The sequence below is a fragment of the Peromyscus eremicus genome, chromosome 19, assembly GCF_949786415.1.
Source record: "Peromyscus eremicus chromosome 19, PerEre_H2_v1, whole genome shotgun sequence".
Lineage (NCBI taxonomy): Eukaryota > Metazoa > Chordata > Mammalia > Rodentia > Cricetidae > Peromyscus > Peromyscus eremicus.
Genome location: NC_081435.1, coordinates 20,107,456 through 20,133,190, shown reverse-complemented (window position 1 = coordinate 20,133,190; position 25,735 = coordinate 20,107,456). Strand labels below are relative to the sequence as shown.

General features: G+C 38.4%; 1 protein-coding gene and 1 pseudogene across 2 annotated transcripts in view; both read left to right on the top strand.

Moving 5' to 3' along the window:
* The window catches only part of Rit2 (Ras like without CAAX 2), a 237,909-nt gene extending 219,405 nt beyond the window's left edge, over positions 1-18,504 (top strand). Inside the window, exons 1-2 of one of the 2 annotated variants that reach the window (XR_009375323.1) lie at positions 17,090-17,290; positions 18,028-18,140. Coding sequence is in view for 1 of the 2 variants with exons in the window: in XM_059246481.1 (XP_059102464.1) it covers positions 18,028-18,255 (228 nt within the window). In the remaining variant the exon portion in view is untranslated. Of the gene's footprint in view, positions 1-17,089; positions 17,291-18,027 lie in introns of those variants that run through there. The other variant, XM_059246481.1, reaches the window with a different exon arrangement.
* Positions 8,801-15,346, top strand: LOC131896096 (oxysterol-binding protein-related protein 9-like; annotated as a pseudogene).
* Positions 18,505-25,735: the final 7,231 nt, after the last annotated feature.

Sequence of the window (25,735 nt, the reverse complement as noted above, 5' to 3'; positions counted from 1 at the left end):
AAGCAATTATGAACATGAGCTTTTATGTGTCTATTTATGTACATACACATGAAGGAATAGTCCTTCCCTTTAGGCTAGAGCTAGAGATCTCTGATGTCGACATGCTTTTGTTCTTCAGCAGCCCTGTTTTCCCCAGACCTTGTATTTTGTTTTTGTCCTTCTGGTATGTGAGGGCAGACCTTAGCAGACCTTAGCAGAAAGTCGGCTGTCTTAAATACGGCAGGCCATCCATCAATTTCTCCCCAGGCTGTCAGAACTCCTTTTAATACCGCTTGTAATTTTCCAGGGGAGGCTTACAAAAGCCACAAACAGAATTTTAATGCTGTAAAATACCTTTGGAGACAGTAAATATTTCATTTTACATGAAAAGAAGCTGCATGTCAGCTGGTCTCTGAGAAGATGAAGACACGTTTCCAGTTAAAGTTTATCGTCTTTAATTCTCCTGTTCTGAAATGTGTAGTCACAGCTTAGTCACTTTTCTCTGGACAGTGACAACTTGGGCACTGTTCTCTGTATACTTGTCATAGATGTGAAGTATTTTCTGTATAGTAATGCCTTAAACAGAAGCATATATATCTTGTTATTAGATATTAGATTTCTGAAAGTCATTTTCTCTTTTGATACAACCAAAAATATTAATTGCTTCCATAATTGCCCAACATTCACCCAACTAATTTGCAAATGCTTTGATTATACATCCCAATGCATCAGCTGAAGAAACTAATGACAAAATTAATAGCTATTACAACCCCTATTGAGAAGAAAATTTAGGCTCTAGGAAGCTTCTCACAGAGGGTGGACTGCATGGCCCTAAATAGTAAGACAGTAATGACTTTTCACAATAACTAGATACAATAGACTCTAAAATCTTTCAAATCAGCTAACAAATAAATACTATTATACTAAATAAGGCTGCCTTACAAATTAGTATGGTAAATGAGGTTTCATTTTAATTTTTTATGATAATATTCCATATTTCTCTCAGAGATGGTGAATACTTAGTAAAGATCATAAAAACGTTTCTTAGCAATCCTTTGCACAGCTTGCAGAGGAGAGGGCAATATCCATGGTTTATTTGTGAATTTAATTTAGTGAGCAAATGCTTATAAAACCATTTATATGGCTGAGTTCTAAGAATGAAAGAGAGCTGGTCATGACAGTTTATACCTCTTGGAAGTGCTATCTGGAGAATAAAGGGGGCATCCACCTCTGGTACCTGGGAGATATGCAGGGTAAGGGTAAAATAATGCATCATTTCAGATAGAGAGGCTCTACCTTCAGGGAATGGGGTGCATTCGCTGACAGGCATATTAAGAATAGGAATTATGTGTTCTGGGAAGACATGCGAGCATGTTTTTTAGTAGCTATAGTGATGACTACAGAGGATTGGCAATGGGTACCATCGGATGATTTTGGTTCTGCTCCTGTGAAAAGAAGGCTGGTTCAAGAGAAGATTGACAGGGATGGAGAGTTTTTTAAAAAGACTAACACATGGATAGTTGAGGTAGAAGCAACTTCACATACCTGTTAATACCTTTTCATAAACGATTGGTGTTTATATCACAATATTGTTGCTTCATTTAGTAAAGTATACCCAACATAATATTCAACAGTTCTGAACACAGACATGATAATGCATCCAATTGTGTTGGCTTATCTAATAATAGAAATCTATCTGCCCCATCATACAGAGGAGAATCAGACTTCTCACTCATGTCAGAATTTACAAGTTATTATTTATTTATTTATTTATTTATTTTTTAATTTTTATTTTGCAATACAATTAAGTTCTACATATCAGCCACAGATTCCCTTGTTCTCCCCCCTCCCGCCCCCCTCACCTTCCCCCTAGCCCGCCCCCCATTCCAATCTCCTCCAGGGCAAAGCCTTCCCCACAGACTGGGATCAACCTGGTGGACTCAGTCCAGGTAGGTCCAGTCCCCTCCTCCCAGGCCGAGCCAAGGGACCCTGCATAGGCCCCAGGTTTCAAACAGCCGACTCATGCAATGAGCACAGGACCCGGTGCCACTGCCTGGATGCCTCCCAAACAGATCAGGCCAATCAACTGTCTCACCCACTCAGAGGGCCTGATCCAGTTATGTTGAAATGAGCTGAATACAGAAATAAAAAGTTCCAAGTATTTTTGCGTTCAAGTCATTATAAGCAAGCTTATTGTCTTCATTGTTTTTTCATTGTTCCCATTTTAAGGTGAGAACACAGTCTCAGTGATACTGAGTAACTTAATTACATCATTTAATTAGCAATTGGCAGAATATGGAATAGCACTCAGGCCCCAGGATTTCAGAGATCAGAGATCACTCACTGAACAAGATGTCCTTCTGTTTGCATCTCGGTAGGTCGGGCTGTTCGAACTAACACAGCCTGTGTTTTCAGCTTCTTCCACAGAGGATGAGACACAGATAATGTCAGCAGGCTGACAAGTCCTTCCAGTGATAGTGTCTGTTGTCAGGTACTCTGACACGACCAGAATCCAGAAGTGAAACAGGTGTCACAGGCTTGAATGGTCTCATATTGCTGCTTTGTAACAGACTTGTCAAGAACGGTTGCTCTATGCTGGCAGGCTTTGCACCCAGGCGCTGAGGCGAGTCGGTCACTCTCCTCACCTGGGGAGTGATCAAACAACTGGCCTAAAGAAGCAACAAATGGAAGACGTTTCTCGGGCCACACAAGGTCTCTTTCAGCCGTTAGAAACTGTCATGTGCACAGCCACTTGAATCTGCATGAATATTCCAAGTTCAAGAGGAAGGGGACAACTATGGGATACGATTTTAAAAATAAAACTTTGGATTTTATAGCAGAAACCCCATGCCTAGATGTCTAACTTCAACAGTTCTCCCAGCAAGAGGCATCCTCTACTTCCGGACATCCTTGGCAGATTTCTCCCAGTTTTCTGTTTACACAAATGCACTTCCATCAGGCACCATATCATCTGCCTTGTTGTCTCTGTGTTCAGAATAAAGCAGTGCCAACTCCAGTGTTAAAGAACTGCAGGATTTGGAAATTTGGGCATCTTCTTGTTCTTTTAGTTTGTCTAAGTTATATAAGATGGAATCATGAGCATGAAATTCCCAGAAATTCAAATTATTTTTTCATTGAGATTCTTGACAGAAATGTTCACTTTACAGAGAGATGGTTAATCAGGTACTTGTCTGTAGAAACTAGACAGTAATTGCAAACATGTGGAAAAGAAGAGAAACATCTTAGTGATTTGAGAGTGATCCTAAAGATATTGCAATCGCAGCCCTTCATCCTTTTACACGGAGTTCTTTATGGAACCAGGACATAATATGAAGGGGGAGGTAATAAGTTATAAGAGCTTGGCTCATGTGATCATAAAGGCTGGGAAGTTCCAGTCAGTCATTTTTGTTTTTGAAGCTGGATGTCCTAGAAAGTCAGAATATAATTCCTATCCAAAGCAAAAGATGTTAAGCTGAGGGAGTTGGTGGTAGCTTGAATTCAAATCCTGCAAAGCAGGAATGTTTATGTCTTAAAGTAGGACAGCTTGGATGCTTTCTCTCTCAATCTGGATACAAGTTTATCTTCTCTGTCTTGCCACTCAATTCAGGCCTTTAATGGATGGAATGGTTTTTCAAGCACCTAATTGAGCACAATCTTCCTTTATCTACTGATTTGAATGATAATCCCCTCCTGTGGAAAAAACCCTTACAGAAATATCTAAGAATAGTATTTTACCAGCTATCTGAGCATCCCATAGCCCAGTCATGTTGACACACCATCATAATAGAATTCCAGAACCTTTTAATATCGTTAGCCCAACTGATGCTCTTTGCTCTTTTAGGGGTTTAAATTACTCCAGTGTTTATTTATTAGGACATTTGAAGGTCATAGGAAGGTTACTAACCATGTTATTACACAATATTCTATAATTTATATGAGTCTTCTGAAAGAAATGCTGTATTACTAGTAAATAGTATTTACTATTATTGGACTTATTTTAAAGAATAGGGATTTTAAGTTTTGGAAACAAAGTTACTTATCAAAATATGTTTTTTCTATATTCATAGCTATAAAGATAATGATGTTATTGTATATAATTTTTAAATGTTCTCCATGATATTTCTGACAATGAGGAATCACATAATTAATTATTTGGAACTCAAAATATTTGCATTAATTTTATAAAACCTCTAGACAGGATTGATTTGTTAGGCAGAGGAATATACAAGTGTTTCAAAGAATTTCATTCAGATTACTGGCCATACTGAAGGAATTGTGGGAACTTCCAAAGGGATTCCTCATCTGAAGTTTGTGTATGTGATTTTACACTTGAACTATGAGGCAAGACTTGAAGACATCAGTCTGAAAATTGTGAACATTCTGAAGATGACTGTATGTATGGAACTGACCAAGACTGTATGAGAGGAAAAATGACAAGAGAGAAAAGAAACAATGAAGATCACAGGTAGAATAATGGGCACAACATTATGAGAAGAATGAGTGAAGATTACGGCATCAGGAAATTCAGACAGACTATTGAGAACGATAATCAGAAAGAGCTTATAAAATTAAGAAATAAAGAGATCACAAACTCAATGGGGAGTTTTGCATATGGTAAAATGTCATGGAAACAGGAAGATTGTCAGTGAGAATGGATATCGCATGTTTTCAATACAATGCTTTTGCAAGTCTCGTTAAGAGGAGTGTAATAACATAGGCTGTTAGTACTAATGTTCAAACCAGACCTGACTGAGGGAAGCTGGTATGATATACAACATACTTTGTTTTGAAATTGGGCATTCTTTTCCCCATCGCTTTTCCAGTCTCATCCTTTCTGCTTATAACTTCAAAGAAATATTTTCCTGATTAATCAGCATTTGATGGTGAATAGAATGACAGGTATATGAAAGTAACCAGAACTGAACTCAAATGAAACGTGTCTTTCTTTTTTAATTGTACAGTAAAGCTACCAGAGACAGGGATGAAAATGTTGAACACAGAAGGGTACCTAATGGTGCAGAACTAAAGTAGATATCAAAGAGATTTGGAGCCCAGATGGAGGTTCTCCACTTGACAGAAATCAGCAACCTCCTTTTCTCCAATGCTGAATGAAAGGCATAAGACAAGATGTATAATAATGCAGATGAATTTTCAGGTGCCAGTCTGTAGTCTTAGAGCTATTAGTTTTGGATGCTTCTATTTCTTCACTAGGGTGAGGATCTGCTGAAAATGAGGATGAGGTCAGAGATATAAGACAAGAAGTGCAGATTCTAAAAACCTAAATGAGACATAGTAAAGAATTCCAGCTACTTACAAGTGAAATGATTGACAAGAGCATCGACGGCTCTGCTGAGCTTGAGCCTTAAATATATAGTGGTGTCGGCAGGCACAGGCATACAGCTCATTCAAAATATTCTCAAGTCTCTGTGTGTAAGGTCACAGAATGAGCAACAGCTCATTCCCATCTTCCATACATTCCAAGATTGAAAAGCATCAAACTTGCTTGGTTCAATTTCATACTCCTTTTCACAGCATGCCTTTTCTAAACATGACCCTAAATGATACATAGGCCAATAGTGAGTATGAACAATCTGTGACAGAATTGTGAATCCTAGAGCTTTCCTTTGAACCTCTGAGGGTCATCTGCCACTTTGATCTGTAGACTCTACTCAAGCAAACATGGTAACCCTGTGTTTCTTTCACTCTGTCCCGGGATTTTTGCAGGGCGCATCTTCTGTCACAAAATTATATGTGACTATATATTTGTGATGCTTGAAATGGATTGCGTGCACATTTTATTGGAAATAACTTAAATTCTTCATCAATTCAAATACAATCTCAGCTTCTGAATTTTCTAATTCACAGGAGTCACTGTCATAAAAGTAGGTTGGTTCACCTTTGGTCATCTTTCTGTCCACTTATTCATCTATTCAGGGAAGAGATAGTAAAGATACTTGTTTTGCACAGTTCTATTTGCAAAGTACTGAGGCTTTATAGGAAATGCAGTGTTCCTTGCTCTCTTTTCTTGTATTCTGCAGGGAGTAGACATTATACAGTCACACAATTTATTACTTAATTATAATAGTTATATGTGTTATGAGTAGTATAATTTCCTTCTTTATATTTTGTGTAATACAAATTTATTAATGTAGTAAATTAACCATTAATATATTTTTGATGCTTAAGGAATAAATTCTGGAAATGCTTGAAAAAACTGATCTATTCATATTAATTCACTGAAGGTTTTGACAAACCATTGATTTAATATGTATCAAATGTACATTTTCATTTATTAAATGTATACATTTAATATAAAGAAATATAGCAATATGAACATATATGCATATCTCTTCATATGTATATTACCACATAGAGAGTACATATACTGACTAAGTCTATTGATTTATAATTTTAACAATACCTTTTCTAAATCTTTAGAGGAAAATTTCAAAGAAAAAGCTAGACGTCATCACTGTTAGCAAAATATTTAGCATTAACCTTCACTTCTCTCCCTTTGTAGCAACTGTTGGCTGCCATGGCAACCTTTCCCCCAGCTCTGCACAGTTCTTTTAGATGAAAAACACAAGGCCTTGGAGACTTCAAATGTCTCCTTACAAAGCAGTCCCAAACCTTTACCCTGGAGCCATTACCATCCTGGGCCTCAGAAGCCCTGGCTACCCCATTTAATTTATTATGTCCTGCTTCAATCAATACCACTCTGGAGCACCAGGAAAGAGAAAGCCTATTGCATCTTGTTGTACAGTGTATGTTCACAAAAAATTTCAGAAGGTGCTAAATAGCTTGGGCACTCACATTAATTTATGTTGTTCTTGTTCACTCCCTTCCTGGTGATCAACGAAAGTCCTGTTTTTATTTCTTCATTCCCCATTGTTAGTCCTTTCTCTGACCCTCTCCCCTCGTCCACCTAGATAACTGCTGTTTCAGTTTTGGTCCCAGATGAAGGCTTTCTGCTTTTTGTTTTTAGAGAGAGAGTTGAGAACTGCTAAAACAAAGTTGGAGGACACACTTGTAAATGACATTACAGTTCCCTGGGATGGTGGTAGTGATCTTAAGTTTTCTTTTCATTTTCCAAGCAGCCCATATCAGTTGCGATCCTAGCTGCAGTCACACAGCTTAGGAGTAGTGGTGTCATTACGTAAATATGCCCTGCTTACAAGACAAGTGTCATTCATGAGGCTGGGATGAGGTACAGTGGTGACTGAGACAACAATAAAAAGACCCTGTGGGAATAACTAGGCTTCTATGATGGGGGAATGTCTTTTTGTATGCTGTGAAAATAGGTTGCTCTGATTGGTTGATAAATAAAGCTGTTTGGGCAATGGTAAGGCAGAATAGGGTTAGGCAAGACATTCTAACTAGAGAGGATGAAGGAGAAAGGCAGAACAGAAAAGACACTGTTAGCTGTCGCTATGAGAAGCAAGATGTAAAGATACCAGTAAGCCACGGCCACGTGGCAAAGCATGGATTTCTAGAAATGGGTTAATTTAAGATGTAAGATCTAGCTAGTGAGAAGCCTGAGCCAGTAGGCCATACAGTTCATATTTAATATAAGACTCTGTGTGTTCATTTGAGTCTGAGCAGCTGCGGGACCACAAGGCCATACGAGCCAAGCAGGCACAGGAAAACATTTAGCTACACTTCTATGTATTGCAGAGAGACAGAAAATAAGCATATTAATAAATATGTAAAGTTATCTCTGAAAGCAACCAAGTGCCCAAGAAGAGATGAGGCAGAGGAGTGGGGTGGTATTTCAGGAATGTTCATGAAGACCCCTGAGAAAATGAGGTGCTCATTTAGGTGACATGAAGAAATCAGGCAACAGGGAAGCTTAGAGGAGCACATGACAAACAGGAAATGACACCTGAGACACCTGAAGGCAGGAGGGTCACTCTGGGCCTGGATGAGTCTGTGCTAGGAGTAAAGGAGGGCAGAGTAGTGGGACTAAAAGGCTTGCTGTGCTGAGGAACCACTTCTTGTAGGTTCGCTGGTCATGGTGTGTAGCAAGCTTTCTTGTCAGACTATCTTTGGATTACCAGCCCCCAAATACTAACAGAGACTTGTTATGAATTATGAAAACTTGGTCATTTAGCATAGGCGTGTCCCACTAGCTCTTATAACTTAAATTTAACCCGCTTTTATTAATTTACATTCTGCCACATGGTTTTTGCCTTTCCTCAGTACGGCTTATCCAACTTGTTCCGAGTCTGCTTGGTGAAATCTCAAACCTACATTCCTCCTTCCGGTATCTCTCTCTGTGTCTGGAAGTTCCATCTATTCTCTCCTGCCTAGCTGTTACAGGCCATTTAGCTCTCTATTAAACCAATCAGAAGGCGCCTAGGACAGAGACACATCTTTATATTGTAAACAAATATTCTGCAACAATGATGAGAAGTACAAAAACTTTCCACAGGGCAAAAATGCAACCCAAAGATGAAGAGTGTTTCTACTGATCTTCACAACTATCAGAAAAGTTACAGTCCTATTTACTGTGTGTGAATACTATGCCAGCAAGCCTGCAAAGTGCTTACTTAAAATACTCCCCTGGATTCTTTCACCACGTCTATGAGGTTTCTGTAAATAAGTAAACAGAAACACAGGAAGCCTAAGTAACTCTCCAAGAGCTCTCAGCTGTGGGGCTCCAGGTCCTGATAGCTGGGCTCTGCAATCTTTACCTCTTCACCCACTGGGGGGGGGAGACTTTGTCAGTATGCTAATGTCTATGCTTCAATAAAAAAAAATCATTTGGAAATCCCATCTTGGCCTTTGGAACTACAGTTTGATGGACTCATCAGTGTTGACCATGAGTCACCAGCAGCAGCTTATGAGTGTCATCACTGCCATCGTCAGGAGTAAATATTTGAGGGACTTCTGCCAGCTGCATGCTTGTGGCTCAGCACGCTTGAGGATAACACTTGGTTGATAAGTTAAAGCCACTTCTGCGCCAATGCACTCTTCATCAACGGATTCAAGAAACCGCAAATCCAAAATCTAGGAGAAAAAAAAAAAAGCATACCTATTTTGAACAAGTAGACCTTGTCTCGTAACTATTTCCTAAAAATGGACTTGAGCATTTGCTTCCCTCCTTGATAGCAAGTTTCGAGGAAGAATAAAAACAACAAGATGGTTTGGATGGTGTAGAAAATACCAAAACAAAGATCTCAGATAAAATTAAATAAATAAATCAGGCTAAATTTATTCAAATTATTTTCATTGGAACTGGTCATGAAAACCTGCAAGGCCACTCAGATGATTAAAAACAAAGAGCTGTTGCGATGGCTCAGCACTTAAAAGCACTTACTGCTCTTTCAGAGGATCCAGGTTGGGGGTTTCCAGCACACCTGGATCCACACAATGAACTGTAACTCTAGATCCAGGGGATGTGACATGCTCTTCTGGGCTCCACAGGCACCAGTCACACTCGTGATGCGCATAAGCACATGTAGTCAAAAACGGTAATACATACAAGGTGAAATAAATTTTTGGAAGCTTAAATGTTACTAAGGAAAATGGGAAAGTCTAAGTTTTGGGCTGATTTGTTTTCAAACCAAAACATGAGATGCTTTAGTTCCTACTTACTCAGAAAAGTGTGATTCCTGATGCATTGATGTTGTGGGATGTAAGGGGAAATTTAATAGCTCCATGGATGAAAGTGGAGGGAAACAGACACAACAATTATATATATATATATATATATATATAATTATAATATATATATATATATATATATATATATATATATATATATATATATATATATATTTCCAGAGGTCGCTCCATACACCAAGCATTGCATCCATTGTAACCCTGTGGGATGGGCTTCACCCAGGAGACACTTTGCTAGCAGTGCTTCTGCTTGGAGAAAATGAGCCACCCCGTCTGCTGACCTCTCCTCATTCAACATTTGCAATCATAGTAGTTGGGACCAGTTTCCTTTTGTGCTATTAAGAGTCATAAAGCTTACTAGGCGCTACTATTACCATAATAACCTTCACTATCATTCAATTTATTACATTCTATTTTACATTCACTAAGCTAATGTGAAAAGGAGAACAGATGTAAGGAGCCGGGAAGCTCCTGCAGTCAGCAGATCTCTGCTCCCGCGTGCACCAGCAGCTGGCTAGTCTGGTGCCAGCTCTGCTCCCTGTGCATCAGTGGTCTCCCCGCCTCCCAGCTGTGTGCCAAGGCCTCCTCCAGCTGATGGAGCATAGCTCCCCTAGGTTTTTGAAATCTTCTATTACTTATATGAAACAATTTTCTCTTTTATTACCCTGGCCATCTCCCCGAGGCTTCCTGATGGCACATTAGTTCTTACACCTTTTCTTTGTGACTGAGGGGTTGTTCTTTGTCCCACTAGTTCGCCAAGTCTTGCCCCCAGCCCTCAAAACACAACATTTATTCTCCTTGCCAGTGCTGTGTTTTCTGAAAATTTAATTGTAAGACAAAATATTCTTTCTTCTAGCAGATGATGTATCAGGAAAGTGCCTCTTTATTCTTTGGATCTAAACAGGGAAGCTGTTACTTGTCTATTTTTGGGTTCTGACCAAAGCTGGCCACAATTACCAAATGGCAAGTTCCCTAAGTGTTATTTCCAGTAATATTGTGGCCATAATTACCTTCTTCACACCGCCAATAATTACTATCTATAGAACCCTAATATTTGATGGAATTTTTTTTCTTCAGGTATGTTTGGGAATAAGTTCCCCAATACATTTTTAATACATAAATTTAAAGCTTGAAGGTAAGGATGATGGATATGTGGTTTCATAGTTTTGATAAAAGAACATGACTGAAGCTCGGAAATTTTTTCAAGTGTGTCTTCACTTTAATTTCCCTTTTGTAAAAGTGAGCTCTTCAGGTCACTGATCTAATTGGAATTTTAAAAAGATGTATAAGAAAAGATACATATGTTAGTGTTTCATTTCCATTTAGATTTTACTATAAATATGGAAATTACTGTGAGACTCAATTAGACCACTCAGAATTCATGTTCTAGTAACTAACCCAAAGGTGAACGCTTGTTTGTAAGTGGAAGATATACCATTCCTGCATCACTGGCTGAGTGGTAAAAACGTGAAAGTTTGAGTTTACCTTAGTCTATACCAACGTACATTCCCATTTATGATGCTGTTTTCCTGTGTCTGAGTCTAATAAGAACACGCATGTGGAATGTGTTTTCTTGTTTTACTTTAGATGAACTTGAGTTTTGCCATAGACTTTAAAATTTTTATAAACTTTATTATAAATTTGTAAATAAATACAATATACTCAATACTGAAGGTTGTGGAATATTACTTTAACTAGACAAAGATTGTTACATTTGTTTGTGCTGCATTGGTCTAATAAGAGGCTGAACAGCCAATAGATAGGCAGTAGAGGGATAGGTGGGGCTGGTGGATAGAGAGAATAAGTAGAGAGGAGAGAAGGAGAGAAGAGAGAATGAGGAAGAAAAAAGGGAGATGTCTGGCAGTTGCCAGACAGACAGACACATAGATGAAGAGAAAAACTTAAATTAAGCTATAAGAGCTAGTGGAATGAGCCTAAGATAATGCTGAGCATTTATAATCAATAATAAGTCTTTGTGTCATGATTTGGGAACTGGTTAGTGGCCCCAAAGTAAGCATGTTGCAACCAAAAGCTTAAAACTTGGTTTTAACTAAACAGAAATTCTTCTGGTTGTTCAGATTTTGGGGTGTGGTTTATTTTGGTGTGTGAGGTATTTATTTACATTTGACTTGTAAATGAATTTTGAGATTTGTATTGGTTTACTTGTGATTTTTATAATTACAAAACATCTCATAAATCTGCTTATATAGAGAATGTATATATGGAAATATGTTGTTAATCCATGTATACATAAACATAAATTTAAGGATATAAAAGTATCAATTTAAACTACAGGCTTTTCTACTCCATTTTGACTCTTCCCTGCCAAAATTGCCTTTATTTGCTAGTAGAAATAACTACTAACTCCCACACATTTTACTCAAAAATATTCTCAAGGAATTAATAAAAATATTAAATTATTCACAGTGAATTTTATATCAGGACACCAAGGACAGCAACTCCAACTCATCACTCATTTGGAATGCCACCCCAAGAGTACATCACAACCCTAATTACATCTAGGCTCTTGGTCACTGTTCAGTATTATACTATATGTCTTGTGTTTAAAGTATGTCCTATGGAGATAATTTGTTGAGTAAATACTTCAGTATACATATATTCACCTGTTTATACTTCTCCAAAGCATGGATACACTGATATGTATATCATATGAACATAGATTTAGATAATCCTACAAATTTTCATATGCAGCATTTCATTTCATAATTCAGTAACAAATATTCTTTAATTTTAATGTAATTTCACTTTTACCTACATAGAGATATATTTTTCACAAATACTTGGAGACTTCTTTGTTATCCTTTCTATTTATTTCTAGCTCAGTTCCATTTGTTTGGGAATATGCTTTGGTGTTTATTCATTGCAGTATTTTCAGATCTAGTTTAACATGGAATCTGATGTTTACTTGAAAATAATACAACTATTTGTGGCATCGGGTATAGCCTCAAATACTTGAAAGTTATATCAAGTATTTTCATTGCTTTGCTCAAATCTATATTCTTACTGACTTTTTCTGTCTTGTTCTTTCAACTGCCAAGAGCTGTATGTTAAGAATCTCAAGTAACATTGCAGATTTTAGTAATGTCAGCTCTTTCTTCTTATAAACTAAAGTTATTTTTTTAGTTGAAACAAGTTTATACATATATTATCCTTCCAGTGGATTGATTTTTATCATTATAAAACATTTTCCTTATAGTCTAGTAATATTCTTTTATATAGTGTCCACTTTATCTGATGTTTATGTCATATCAGCTCTTTTGTATAAATTTAAATCTCATTCATTGCAATGTATCGCACATGCAGGAGATTAAAGAAAACAGAAAATATGTTCACAAAACATACTTAATACTGCTAATGTGTAATTTAATGTGAAGTTCCATGGCTTTCATTTCAAATGTCTATTCTAATTGTTTAGAAGATATTTGTTGACTTATATACACTTTGAGTCTAGTTAATTTTGGTGTGTGATGTTTTGTTAATTGGTAAGCTTTTTTTTAAATAATAAAGTTTATATAAAAAAGCAAAGAAAACAAGGGGAGCATGCTGTGGATATTGTTCTGTATAAATAAAACACTGATTGGATAGTGGCCAGGCAGGAAGTATAGGCGGGACAAGGAGAGAGGAGAATTCTGTGAAGTGGAAGGCTGAGTCAGGGAGACACTGCCAGCTGCCACCATGACAAGCAGCATGTGAAGACGCCGGTAAGCCATGAGCCACATGGCAAGGTATAGATTTATAGAAATGGATTAATTTAAGCTATAAGAACAGTTAGCAAGACGCCTGCCATGGCCATACAGTTTGTAAGCAATATAAGTCTCTGTGTTTACTTGGTTGGGTCTGAGCGGCTGTGGGACTAGCGGGTGACGGAGATTTGCCCTGACTGTGGGCCAGGCAGGAAAACTCTAGCTACAGGAGCAGGTATCCCAGGTACTGTACCCCTGGCTGGAGTATATGCCTGAAGAGGACAGTTAGAGATGGGGAAAGGGGCCCTCCTGTGTGTAAGGGGTGGGGAGAGGGGCTCTCTTGCAGGCAGCTTAAAGACATTTGGAATCAGGTCTTGTTCTTAGTGCCCAAGATTTTGATAAGAAGCTCATGGAGTCTTATGCTTACCTATTACTTTTTTGTAAAAATCTTCTTTAATTTTTTAAAAATAATTGTTTAAAGTTTTGAAAGTATAATTGTATCATTTCCCCTTTCCCTTCCCTTGCTCTCTTTTCAAATTCATGAGTTGAAGCCTTCTGGGTTTTCCCCCTGTCCATTTTGGCATGGCTGCTAAACATTATCTAAAATTTTGATAGATTTTTGATGCCAAATTTCAAATTGTAAAGATGACAAACAGAGAAAGAACGTGGAAACCCTTAAGGACACAGCAAGTAGCATCCTAGAGTCGCTTAAACTCAGCACTCTGCGGCTGCAGGTTGCTCAGGACCAGAGTAATGCAAAGCAGCACATGGTGGAATTGTAAGTGCTATTAATCCTATAGATGTAAAGTACGAACCTAGTCCCTGGGAACCTGTGGTTAGCACAATGCCTTCCCAGACTCTTACCTTTAGAACCCGCTTAGTCATATGAGTCAGAGCAGCATCCATCTTCCCTACTTGTTGGAGCTGCGTTAACTACGTTGGGACTTCACCAGACTCCAGCATCAAGTAGTGCAGGCATGGGAAAGTCACCACCAGCATCAAGTAGTGCAGGCATGGGAAAGTCACCACCAGCATCAAGTAGTGCAGGCATGGGAAAGTCACCACCTAGCAGCAGCCTAACCCCTCTTAGCCACGTCACCTTGTGTCCAAAGACAGTCCCAGAGCTCTCTTACTCTAGCAGTAAAGATACGTTCTCTGATGCTGGTGAATTCCACCAAAGTGGCTCATCCTCAAAGGGCTTAATAGCTTCTTCTGGATCTGCCTTCATCTTCACATATGGCAGGCAGTTCAGGAGATAGCCTTACAGCACCCAGACGACTCAGAATCACTGAGTTCCTCCATGTCCAAAAGAACAAATGATGATGATTTTTTTTTTTTTTATTCACACGACAACAGAAATGAAAACGGGTAAGTGGGGCCAGTGGGGAAACACAAGGACTTTGTCAGGCACAAGCTTGGCTCTGATGGACCTTAGGAAGATGTTCTTCCAACACTTAGTCTTTAAAGAAAATATCTTTTAGAAATGTATGCAGATGTTTTGCACATCCGGGGCTTGAGGACCCCAGGGATTTAGTGGTTCAGGTTGGGAAATGGTAGGGAGGGAGAATGCTCAGGAGGAAAAGGGGTGGGTGGCCCAAAGCCATTCAGTTCTATTTTGCGTGAGATCTTTCTGTGTTACTGGAAGTTGCCCAAGGATACTAAAGAAAACAGAGTAGCTACAAAAGGGACAGTTCCCTGGGTTTCTTAGAACAGTGTAACATTTGTAAATGAGCGAGTCCCCATCATCTATCACCCCAGTCTTTTATGTTTAGTGTTTCAACAGGAAGATACAATTCAATGCTCAGATCTGGACTAAATCAGCCCCGTGTCTCATGTCTAGACTATGGTGAACATTACATTCTCACATTCCTCAATGGCTATGGAAAGTCTGTCCTGAGAGTGCCCTGAGAGGAATTAGAGGAGAATGCAATGTTAATTGCCCCTAAACAGGTTATAGTGTAAACATCATTTTCCACACTAAACCTTTCTATGGAGGCAAGAAGCATGAACTACTAAGGAGATTTTTTTTCTCCAAATGATGTGATGTCTTTTTGATCAATTGAAGTACAATAGAAGGACACCACATATCCGATGTGCACACATCAAGAAGTGCCTGTCATCGAGATGAAAGTGAAACAGTTGGAGTTAGGATGGTTAGGAGTCCTACTGCTTCTGTCAATTTAAAAATCAAAACCACTTATGTAGCAACTGGAGCAAAACACAAACTTGAAGAAAAACAAAGCCCCGAAACCCATGAAAGGGGAATTCAGCGAAAGATGGTGCTTTTCCGTGAAGATGAAGAATGCTGGGTTTGTGATGAACCATTACAGGAATATCTTTGTGTGGTGAAGGCTTAGGCTGGCAGCTCAGTTCATATGGGGGACCCACCCTCTCTTTTTCCCCCAGGGTACTCTTGAGTATGGAGAAGTGAGAAATATTTAGATAGAAATATAGGGGAAAGAGACAGATAGAAACACAGGATAGCCTCGGGAGTGCCTAGGTCAAAACCCACCAGTCCCATTCTGTCTCTTCTAAAGGGATATTCATAGAAATACAAGGGGTGGAGCAAGAGAACTCCCTACCTCCAGCACAGCGAAGTACAGACCCTTCCAAACATCTGGTAACCATGTACATGGTCAATCCATCTCCTTATGCAGACCTTCTGGGTAAAGCAAGCTCAGATCTCACTAGGAAACCTTTGTGAACTCCCATAAGTTCACACCTGGTGATCAGGCCAGTTGTTGTAAGCAACAACTAATCATCCTTCATGATAGCCTATAACTCCCTTCTTATTATAGTGCTTGCTATCTCTGGGATACTGAACATTGTGACCCAGATAAACAATCAAAGTGAAGGATGCTCCCCCTCACCCCCCACCTTCTCTTCTGTGGCAGTTACAATTTTGGCTTCAGTCCTAAGAAAAAATTCAGATTTTTAAACCTTCCTTTTCCAAATCTCATACTTTGACAAACAGTTGTAAAGCCAAGTCTCAGCATTCAGTACTCTATTTCTGCTGTTCAAGTATAAAACCTTCATTTCCTACTCACATATCTTTGATTCTAGATACACACACACACACACACACACACACACACATACACACACACACACACACACACACATACACACACACACACGTACACGCTAACACATCTGATGACAAAATTTTCGGAAGTACTTCCACCTATAAATATTGTTTCCTCAGACTTTTAGGAAATTAGTACCATGTATTAAAATTAAGTGTTAGGAAACTTCATGGTTTTACCTATAACTTTATTTTGGAATTGAACTATTATTGCATAGCATCTAAACCTGTACTATAATTTAATTATATGCAGAACTTCTTAAGGCTTAATAAAGTTATTTCCCAACCTTAAAGAACAACAACAAAAAAAAGACATCAAGAAAGAAAACAAAACAAAAACAGATTGAACGATCTGTCTTTTATTGGAGACGTATGGCACTGAGTGTGTCAGTCTATTATTTTAATTTTTATGAATTTATTATAAGGAGTTTTTCAATAGCTCCCTCTCCATCTTGCCATGCCTTGGTGTAAGCTGACCATACAACCTAACTTGTTGCCTTTTATTTTCTCACTTTTTTTGACCATTGGGATGTAGGTAAAGTTATCTTCTCTTTTGGAGTACCTGTTGTCTATCGGAGTGGCAGTGTATTAGGAACAGACTGTAGCCGGAACTCAATAGAGCAGTTTTTGTTTATTTCGTTGTTATGCCACATATCTAACATGAGCTGTCTTGGAGGAACTCCCAGCCATCCCAGGCTTGTTACTGGGGCCACAAACTGTAATCCGAAAGGCTTTATGGAAGATCTAAATGTTGGGCAGGAATTCTAGAACCAGCTGTAGTGCAGTAATCTAGTGTTTAAACACAGCTGCCTAATTTATGTTCACACGTCTATTAATACTTTTCAAACCTTGAATAATTTGGTGGATCACTCTCTAAACTCTTCTACTACATCCTGTGGTACATTTTTCTCCAGGAGCTGTGATAGATACTTAAGGGGTGATAAAGGAGGCAAAGTGTCTGATTTCAGCCCATTTATAGTTTCTAGAACATTTAGTGCAGTAGTACAAATCATAGCATGTTAAACACCGCAGATGATGTGTAACACTTCAAGCTGGAGAAAGGCTGATTTTTCACAGTGACAGTGTTTTTCTTACTGATTCCTTCATCAGAATGTTGTTTTTGAAAGTCCATCATGTACTGTTAGATGAGAGCTCTGAATTATGTAAGAATCATTTTAGAGCTTGAAATATTCCCAGCACACTCACTCTATAGATGATGGCAAGAGCCTAACAAACTATTTGTGATGTTGGTGCTGCTCTTTGGTGTAAAAGAAGAGGAAGCTGACACCAAATGATCACCATGGTTACCTATGCTTGCAGAATTAAAAGCAGTTAAGCTGCGACTTAAAGTGGAATTCACCTACACCTGTGCTGTTGACCACTGAGCTACCATGTAGGTTTTGATAATTGAAGAACTGGCTTTGAGTTATACTCACTTTTCCTGTGTGGGATTCAGATTTCTCATTTATCCTTCAAATTCAGAAATTTCTAGAACTTTTTCACAGTAAAATTTCACATTTTACCCTTGTTCATAAAGCTGAAACCCAGAGGCCAGAGTCAGGAGAACATATATTTTGAAGAAAAGCCTTTCCTTCCCTCTCTTTTTAACATTATTTTATTTATTTCACTCCCTAGGTCTCTACAGAAGAAGGCACGAATCTTGCTCGAGAATACAGCTGTGCCTTCTTTGAGACCTCTGCAGCCCTCCGATTTGGTATTGATGATGCTTTTCAAGGCTTAGTGAGAGAAATTCGCAGGAAGGAATCCATGCTGTCCTCGACGGAAAAGAAATTAAGGAGGAAGGACAGCCTGTGGAAGAAGATAAAAGGCTCGCTGAAGAAGAAGAGAGAAAGCATGACATGATACTTTGCTTCTGTGTCCTTCCCATCTCTCTTTCTAGATTTTATCAACTAGACAGTTGTTCCTCTCCTTCCCTTCCCCCGCTCCTCTCAATAGCTACCTGCAGGCAAAAATTAGACTTCTATAACTGTGGGTCTTGAGATAGTTTTATTTTGCCTTTAACAGCTGGATAGATTTTTGTCAATCAGCTGGATAATGCTATTTAGATTTTACAATGTATTACCAAATAAAATTAACATTCCAATTGCCTCATTTTCCTGTAAAGAGTAGCTTCATTTCGTATGCTGTCTGGTTATAAAGAAAATATGCAAACTTGTAGCTGGGATGATAAAAGGCTTAGGGGATCTGCGGTTGCCTGATAACTCTGGTTGTTTGAGTTTCACAAATCTGTAAATAATGAAGAGGCTGGAACAGTTCAAAGCAAAAGATTAAGTCCTGGTCTTCTCTTAAGTGGAAGAGTCTTGGTATTTCTTCTTGAGTCCTCTATAGATGAGCATTAGAGAAATTGCTGATAATATAAACTGATGGGTCATTAAAGGATGGAAATCATATGTCCCCATATTCACAGTACTCAGCCTGCCATACACTTTTAAAGAATTATCACAGTGAATTTACTTTGATGAAAGAATGTGGTTTCTGTTGTGGGAAGGCAGCAACACTATGAACTTGGTGATACATATGCCCAAGAAAGGACCCTTCAACTCTCTCAATGAATTCCTCTTAGGATTGCTACACCTGCATAGTAGCCATCTGTCTGCAGGGATGTAGCCTCTGCAAACTGAATGTTCTATTCATGTTATTAAATTCCCTGTCTCATTTTCCAAGAAATAGTTCAAGAAGCTGTCATCAGAAGTATTGCTGTTATTTGTCTTACAATGGTTCATTGTGTAAAATAAAATCTCCATTCACCCATTTTCCCCGTGTGTAAATTAGTTTGTTTAAACCCAAGCTCAGAAAGCAACCACTGGAAAGAATGATAATGGACAAGTGTTAAGAGAGAAAACTGAAAAGCTAAGCCTAAAATGGAATCTGTCAAAGCAATTTTCATGGATTGAGGGCAGTTTTATCATAAATTAGGGAACAGCAGGGTTGAGGGACAAGTATCTCACTCACTCTCTTTCTCTTCTTTGGCTCACAATGATCCTGGAACTGGCTAAGCGCTGAGATTGGAGAAATGAATCATTCAGACATGGACCCTGACTTCCTGTAGCTTAACATTTACCTGGCAGATTCACTCTACTGAAATAATACTGGAATCATAAATTCTTGTAAAGAAAAAAGGCATATTCCTTGTATATAGATACAGGGGAAATATAGGTTGTCAATTCCTAGCTGTTGAAATAAAACTCAGCTTTTCAGAATATTTTATTTTGGGGTTATTTTATAACTTAGACTAGGATTCTTTTCTTAGGATCAAGAAGTTGATGTTATTGATTTATTGTTGTTATAACTGGAAATACATCCCTTTGAGTTTTTCTCAAGCCACATCGTTTATAGTTTTCTTCATCCTGAAATTCTAGTAAAATTAAATACACTACACATTTCTCTTCTAAGGCATACATCATTAAAAAGATATGTCAAAAAAAGTAAAGAAAATACAAAAATTAAGATTGCATAAAGACTGTAAGTCATTATAAATTTAAATTTATATTTAATTGACACATAAAAATTATACATTAATAAAGTCCAGTGTGATGATAGCTTCTGATAATTCAGATCTGTCTTTGCTTTCTCCTCTTTTGGTTTCAAATGGCTAATCTTTTTCTTTTATTCTGTTAAATTGTCTCATTCACCTCCAGCACATCCTTTGTGTCCTGAGCCTGAGCCTTAAGCCCCTCTATCTATCTCCTGTTTGCAAGAAAATGCAATTTAGGAAATAATTGGCACTATTTTCTCCATGACCAGTCTGTCTATTTGTAAACCTAGTGATTTCCTTGTCACATGACACATTTTCTATACAACCAAGTGCTTAGGAGTTTTATTTTTCCTTTGATTTTTAAATACTCTGCCATTGACTCTAAAGGTCTTATTTCATGATACTTTCACTCCTTTTTCTTCACTACAACTCTTGCGTAAATGATTTGTGTCACTTGAAGTATTTGTATATAATTAATACATCTAATTTGTATATAATTAATACATTAATAAATTTATGCTAAATTATTTTAATCATTTAGAAATTCTCCATAGAAGTTCAGTTAGAGATTAATTTTATTCTATAGCTACTTTGATATAACAAGAAGGAAGTTGCCAAAATTTCAGCCTCAGGTTAAAAGCATTCAAGACAGTTATTACCAGCAAGGGCAGAATTGTGCTTCAAGCACAACTTTCACTCAGTTTTCCCTTTATAAACCTGGAAACCAGAAGGAAACATTTCATGAGCCTAGGTATTTCTATTCAAGGGCTATTGAATCATTCTAGCTGGTGTAAGGTTGAAATATTAGGATTTCTGTCTCTGACTATAGTCTTATAACTTTGTAACTATACCTGGGTCATCTCATGAAATCACTAAGGATGAGAAATCCACAATGTGATACCCAACTTCTAGTGTTTCTGGCATTTTCTAGCCTGGGACTCCAAACTTTACCAGACTTTTCCCACTATACAGTCCCAAAAGTTCTTTAGGTATAGGTATAATAGCATCCTCACTCCTCACTACCTATTTTCTCTATATCAGGGTTTTTAGAAAAGTACAATGAATAGCATGTAACCTCTATACAAGATTTCTGTGAATCTTGTATAGAGAATACAATTTCTAGAATAGACATATGCAGCCTGGAGATCCAGAAAGTTATTAACAGCTTAGTCTGAAAAGATAGAATCTTTGGAAAGAGAAAGAGACCAATGATGTAGTCTCTACCTGAGGTGACTACCCTCTCTGAGAAGGCCATGGTCACAAGCCCTAGTTTATGAGATGGTGCAACCCCCATTCATGAAGGTCTTTACAATTAAGCTTCTGACTTTCTTAGCCTTTCATTACTATAACAGGTTATTTGTGATAATTTGCAAAGATAAAAGAGTGTCACTTCAGCATATATTTTAGATGTTCAAATTCGTAATTGGTTGATTCTGAGGCTTTTGGATCTATCACAACAACAGCATATAGTGGAAGAAGCCACTCATCTCATGGACTGGGTGTAAAAGAGGAAGATGAAGGAAATGGGATCCATCATCTCCATGAAGAGCACACACCAGGCCCTACCTGTTAAAGGATCTATCACTTTCCAACAAATCTAAAGAGTTTGGATCAAGCCTTCAACAAACAGACCTTTGGTATGTTACCCATACCATAGCACTAATCCATTTGCCAGTCTTCTCTGAAAACGCACCGTGGAAATGTTCAGAAGGATGCTCTACTCACTGTCCACTCAGTCAGTCCAGACAAGATGACCTTCAGAACCTGTCATCACAATTAGGCCTATTGTCTGGCTTAATGGCTACTTTAAAAAATTGTACAGAGGAACCTGAAGTAGGAAGGACAAAGAAAGTGTAAACTTTGAAGGTGAAGAGGGGTAGAAAAATATCTATAAGGAATAAATGGAATGTAAGCATCAAAGCTGGAGATAGCAAGAAGGAAACACATAATTTATTTCTCTGGTCTGCACCCAACCACTCTTTTCCTTCAGTTAGGGTTCTCTCCAGTTCATAACCTGGAATAAATATTCCCCTTCAAGACTACTGATTCCAGTTGTTCATTTTTATAGAAAAAAAGTTTTTAAATCAAATCTTTATAAAAGCTTTTAAAAGTTTTTCCAAAGAGTGTAAACAATGCTGTCAGTGTGTTTTATCCCATTTCCTTTAGAAATATTTCATAGCAAATTAATTATTAAATTAATTAATTCATTAAACAGAATGATGAATTAAACACATACAGTGTGGTGAAAGACTGAAATAAGGAAGTCCCCCTCTACAGACGAGGAAACATGTCTAGAGGAAAGACAACCTCCACACATGACAGACCAGACAGACCTTCTGTCCTGCCTTCTGGTTGTCCTTGCCCTACCCTACACTCCTTAGGAGCTTAGCAGGCCAGCAGCCAATTTCAACAGTGACTTTGGAACCATCCTCATTTTATTTTTGCTTCTCCCACAAATACAAAGCAGAAAGGGAGATGATATGATGGTGCCAGTTTTATTAGATGAAAAATTCTAACCCCAACTTTGGCTAGAATGACTTTAGATTATTGTTACATCACCCAGTTTTAGTAAAAACGTGCTTGAAAAACAGAGAAGTTTTCTGTCACACCTAGCATGCCACTGAGGATCACAATAAAGATTTATTCTCTGGATCAACTATGTTGAAATTGGGGTATTTTATAGCTTTCTCTAGAGGTATAATTTAAACCAGCTAATTGCTGTGGGATGGTCTGTATGTCAAGTGTGTTGCTGATTGGTCAGTAAATAAATCACTGATTGGCCATTGGCTAGGCAGGAAGTATAGGCGGGACAAGGAGAAGAATTCGGGGAAGTGGAAGGCTGAGAGGGAGACTGCCTGGAGCCACCGCCAGGAGAAGGAAGATGTAAGGTACCAGTAAGCCATGAGCCATGTGGCAAAGTAAAGATTAATAGAAATGGGCTAAATATAAGAGTAAGAGCTAGACAGTGACAGGCCTGAGCTAATGGCCAAGCAGTTTAAATAATGTAAGAGTCTGTGTGTTTATTTTATAAGTGGGCTCTGGAACTGGCGGGACTTGGTGGCGGGAGCTGGAGAGAAATTCTCCAGCAACAAATGGCGTCCAACGTGGTGGCAAGAGTTTCCACCTAAAAACTTAGAAAAAAGATTCTAAAACGGAGCTAAAAACAGCTTCCTAATTGTCTCTCTCAAATAAGCGGCAGCTGCCGGTTTGAGCTACTGGCGGGTTCCTAGCGTGCGCTCTCGACCTGCAGTATGGTGGGAATGAGGCCTCTGCAAGTAGCACATTAAACTGTGTGGTGGATTTAGCCTTTGCTAGTACAAAACAAAAAAGAGGTTTCTGGGCTACACGCTACTTTGGTAAAAGTGTAGACCCACTATTTCTGAGAGTTACGGCTCCCAGAGCTGGCGGAAAGCGGACCACCGCCATGTTGGGAAACTGAAGTGGGCGGAGCCAGCAGCCACTGCGCCGTTTCAGGCTTAGAAGGCTGCTTTTTAAAGGAATAGGCTCAAGCTAATATAAAAAAATAAGCCACGTAAAGATGACTACCACACAGAGAATCTGGATTATGTTCTCTTTGATATTCGTAACTGCAGAAAAACATTTGATTGTAAAAGCTGTTGAGTTATGCCAAAATGTATATTTTAAAGGTACCTTGACTTCAAAATTTGGATATAAGGATATGTTGCTTTGGAAAAGAGTCTCTGCTTTTGTTTCCACAGAAAGCCAGAGACTATGGATTTGTTCCAGATTAAGATACATCAGGTTTGACCAGCCAAGACCCCCTGAAAGGTCTCCGATGACACCATGGCCCTGATGATCCAACATCCAGAATGGTTTCAAGGCAACTGGCTCAGACGACATACCCTCATGGACTATTCCATAATTCTAAAATTTTCTTTGTATCCCCATAAGATACAGCGCCCCCCTTCAGCAGGAAGTAGTAAGAGAAACTACGCCCAAATTCCCAAATATACCAAGCTGACTTTGGAGATATGTAAAGATTAAAACCTTCCTTTTTAAGAAAAGAAAAGGGGAAGTGCTGTGGGATGGTCTGTATGTCAAGTGTGTTGCTGATTGGTCAGTAAATAAATCACTGATTGGCCATTGGCTAGGCAGGAAGTATAGGCGGGACAAGGAGAAGAATTCGGGGAAGTGGAAGGCTGAGAGGGAGACTGCCTGGAGCCACCGCCAGGAGAAGGAAGATGTAAGGTACCAGTAAGCCATGAGCCATGTGGCAAAGTAAAGATTAATAGAAATGGGCTAAATATAAGAGTAAGAGCTAGACAGTGACAGGCCTGAGCTAATGGCCAAGCAGTTTAAATAATGTAAGAGTCTGTGTGTTTATTTTATAAGTGGGCTCTGGAACTGGCGGGACTTGGTGGCGGGAGCTGGAGAGAAATTCTCCAGCAACAGCTAATAAGTAAATTTAAAACTATCTTTTCTTGAATAGACCTATAGTGACTCTTTAAAGTACATGAAATATAATACTTGCTTACCCTTCTAAAAAGAACCTAAAAAGGTTAGGCAGATGGGATGCTGAAAACATTGCATGATAGGCTACTTACTCCATGGTTAGTGAGTATAAGCATGGATAGTATAGTCTGCTAAAATGTTTAAATGTACTGTTGGTAGGAAGCACTGGACTCATAGAAATTATACTGTATAATCATGTGTAGAAGAGGAAAGGGAAATATAAAAAGATATTCAGTGGAATATTATTGTGAAACATGCAGTAAAACAGAAGAACTATGAGCTAAGATTCAGCATCTTCAGCTGGTGCCACAGATGAAGCATGGATGGTATAACTTGGGGTCATTCACAATCTTCATCTGTTTAAACACCAAGAAACTCCTGAATAAAATGGGGTCAGGGACAGGGCATTCTCTGAACAGTTTGGGTTGGCCTTTGGCATGCATTGTGCATTTTATTTCATTGTACATATTCTGATATTATTGTAGGTAAGTAAGAAAAGTCACTGTTAATTGTAGGTTAATAATACAAGTCAGTTTGTCCTTTCAACTCTCTCTGGAAGAAAATAATGCGATAGCAGTACATATATGGCTGCCAAAGTCATACTAAAATGATAAATGACCCTCAAATTCACAAGCAGCTAATTCATTCAGATAATTCAACGTTCATTTATTCGTGTACTTATCAACTTACTCAATATTTCTGAACTCCTGCTGTGTGTATTATATTATTTAATAATAATAATATTTATTAATTGATCAATATTATTAATATGATAAATGAAACAAACTGTTGTGTGCTTATGCAAATATTTTCTGATCAGTAACTATTTTAAGACCTAAACTAAGCTCTAGGGGACTCAACTGTCCCCAAAGAGCTTAGCTTTGGAACATAACTCCTGGAGGTTACAGCTGATTCACTGAGAAAGAAAACCTTAAAGTGGTCATCATGTTCAGATTTGCACCATATCCTATGGTGCTGAGGAGAGTTATAGGACTCCAATATTGTCAATGTTAGAGAACTCAGAGGTGTCTATATTGTTTATATTAGGAAAACTCAGATGAGGAGGCCACTGTAATTTCCTGAATAATGAGGGTTGAAGTGGTGTAAGAAGGTGGAACACCCCTTACTTACCAAGAGGAGAGAGGAAAGGTTCAGATGGTCCCTCAGAAATGACATTCTGGCTATTAGCCCTGTGGTAGGCATATGCATGGCAAACTGGGGTCATAGTTAATAAATGGATCTGTGACATATTGAAACAGAAGATGACATTAGAATAAGGCCTGTGTGTCCATTAAAGTTGAAGACAGATTCTGGTCTCACGAGAGAAGTAAGAGACTATAGAAGGGCTCAGTGGAGGAATGAAGTAACACACAT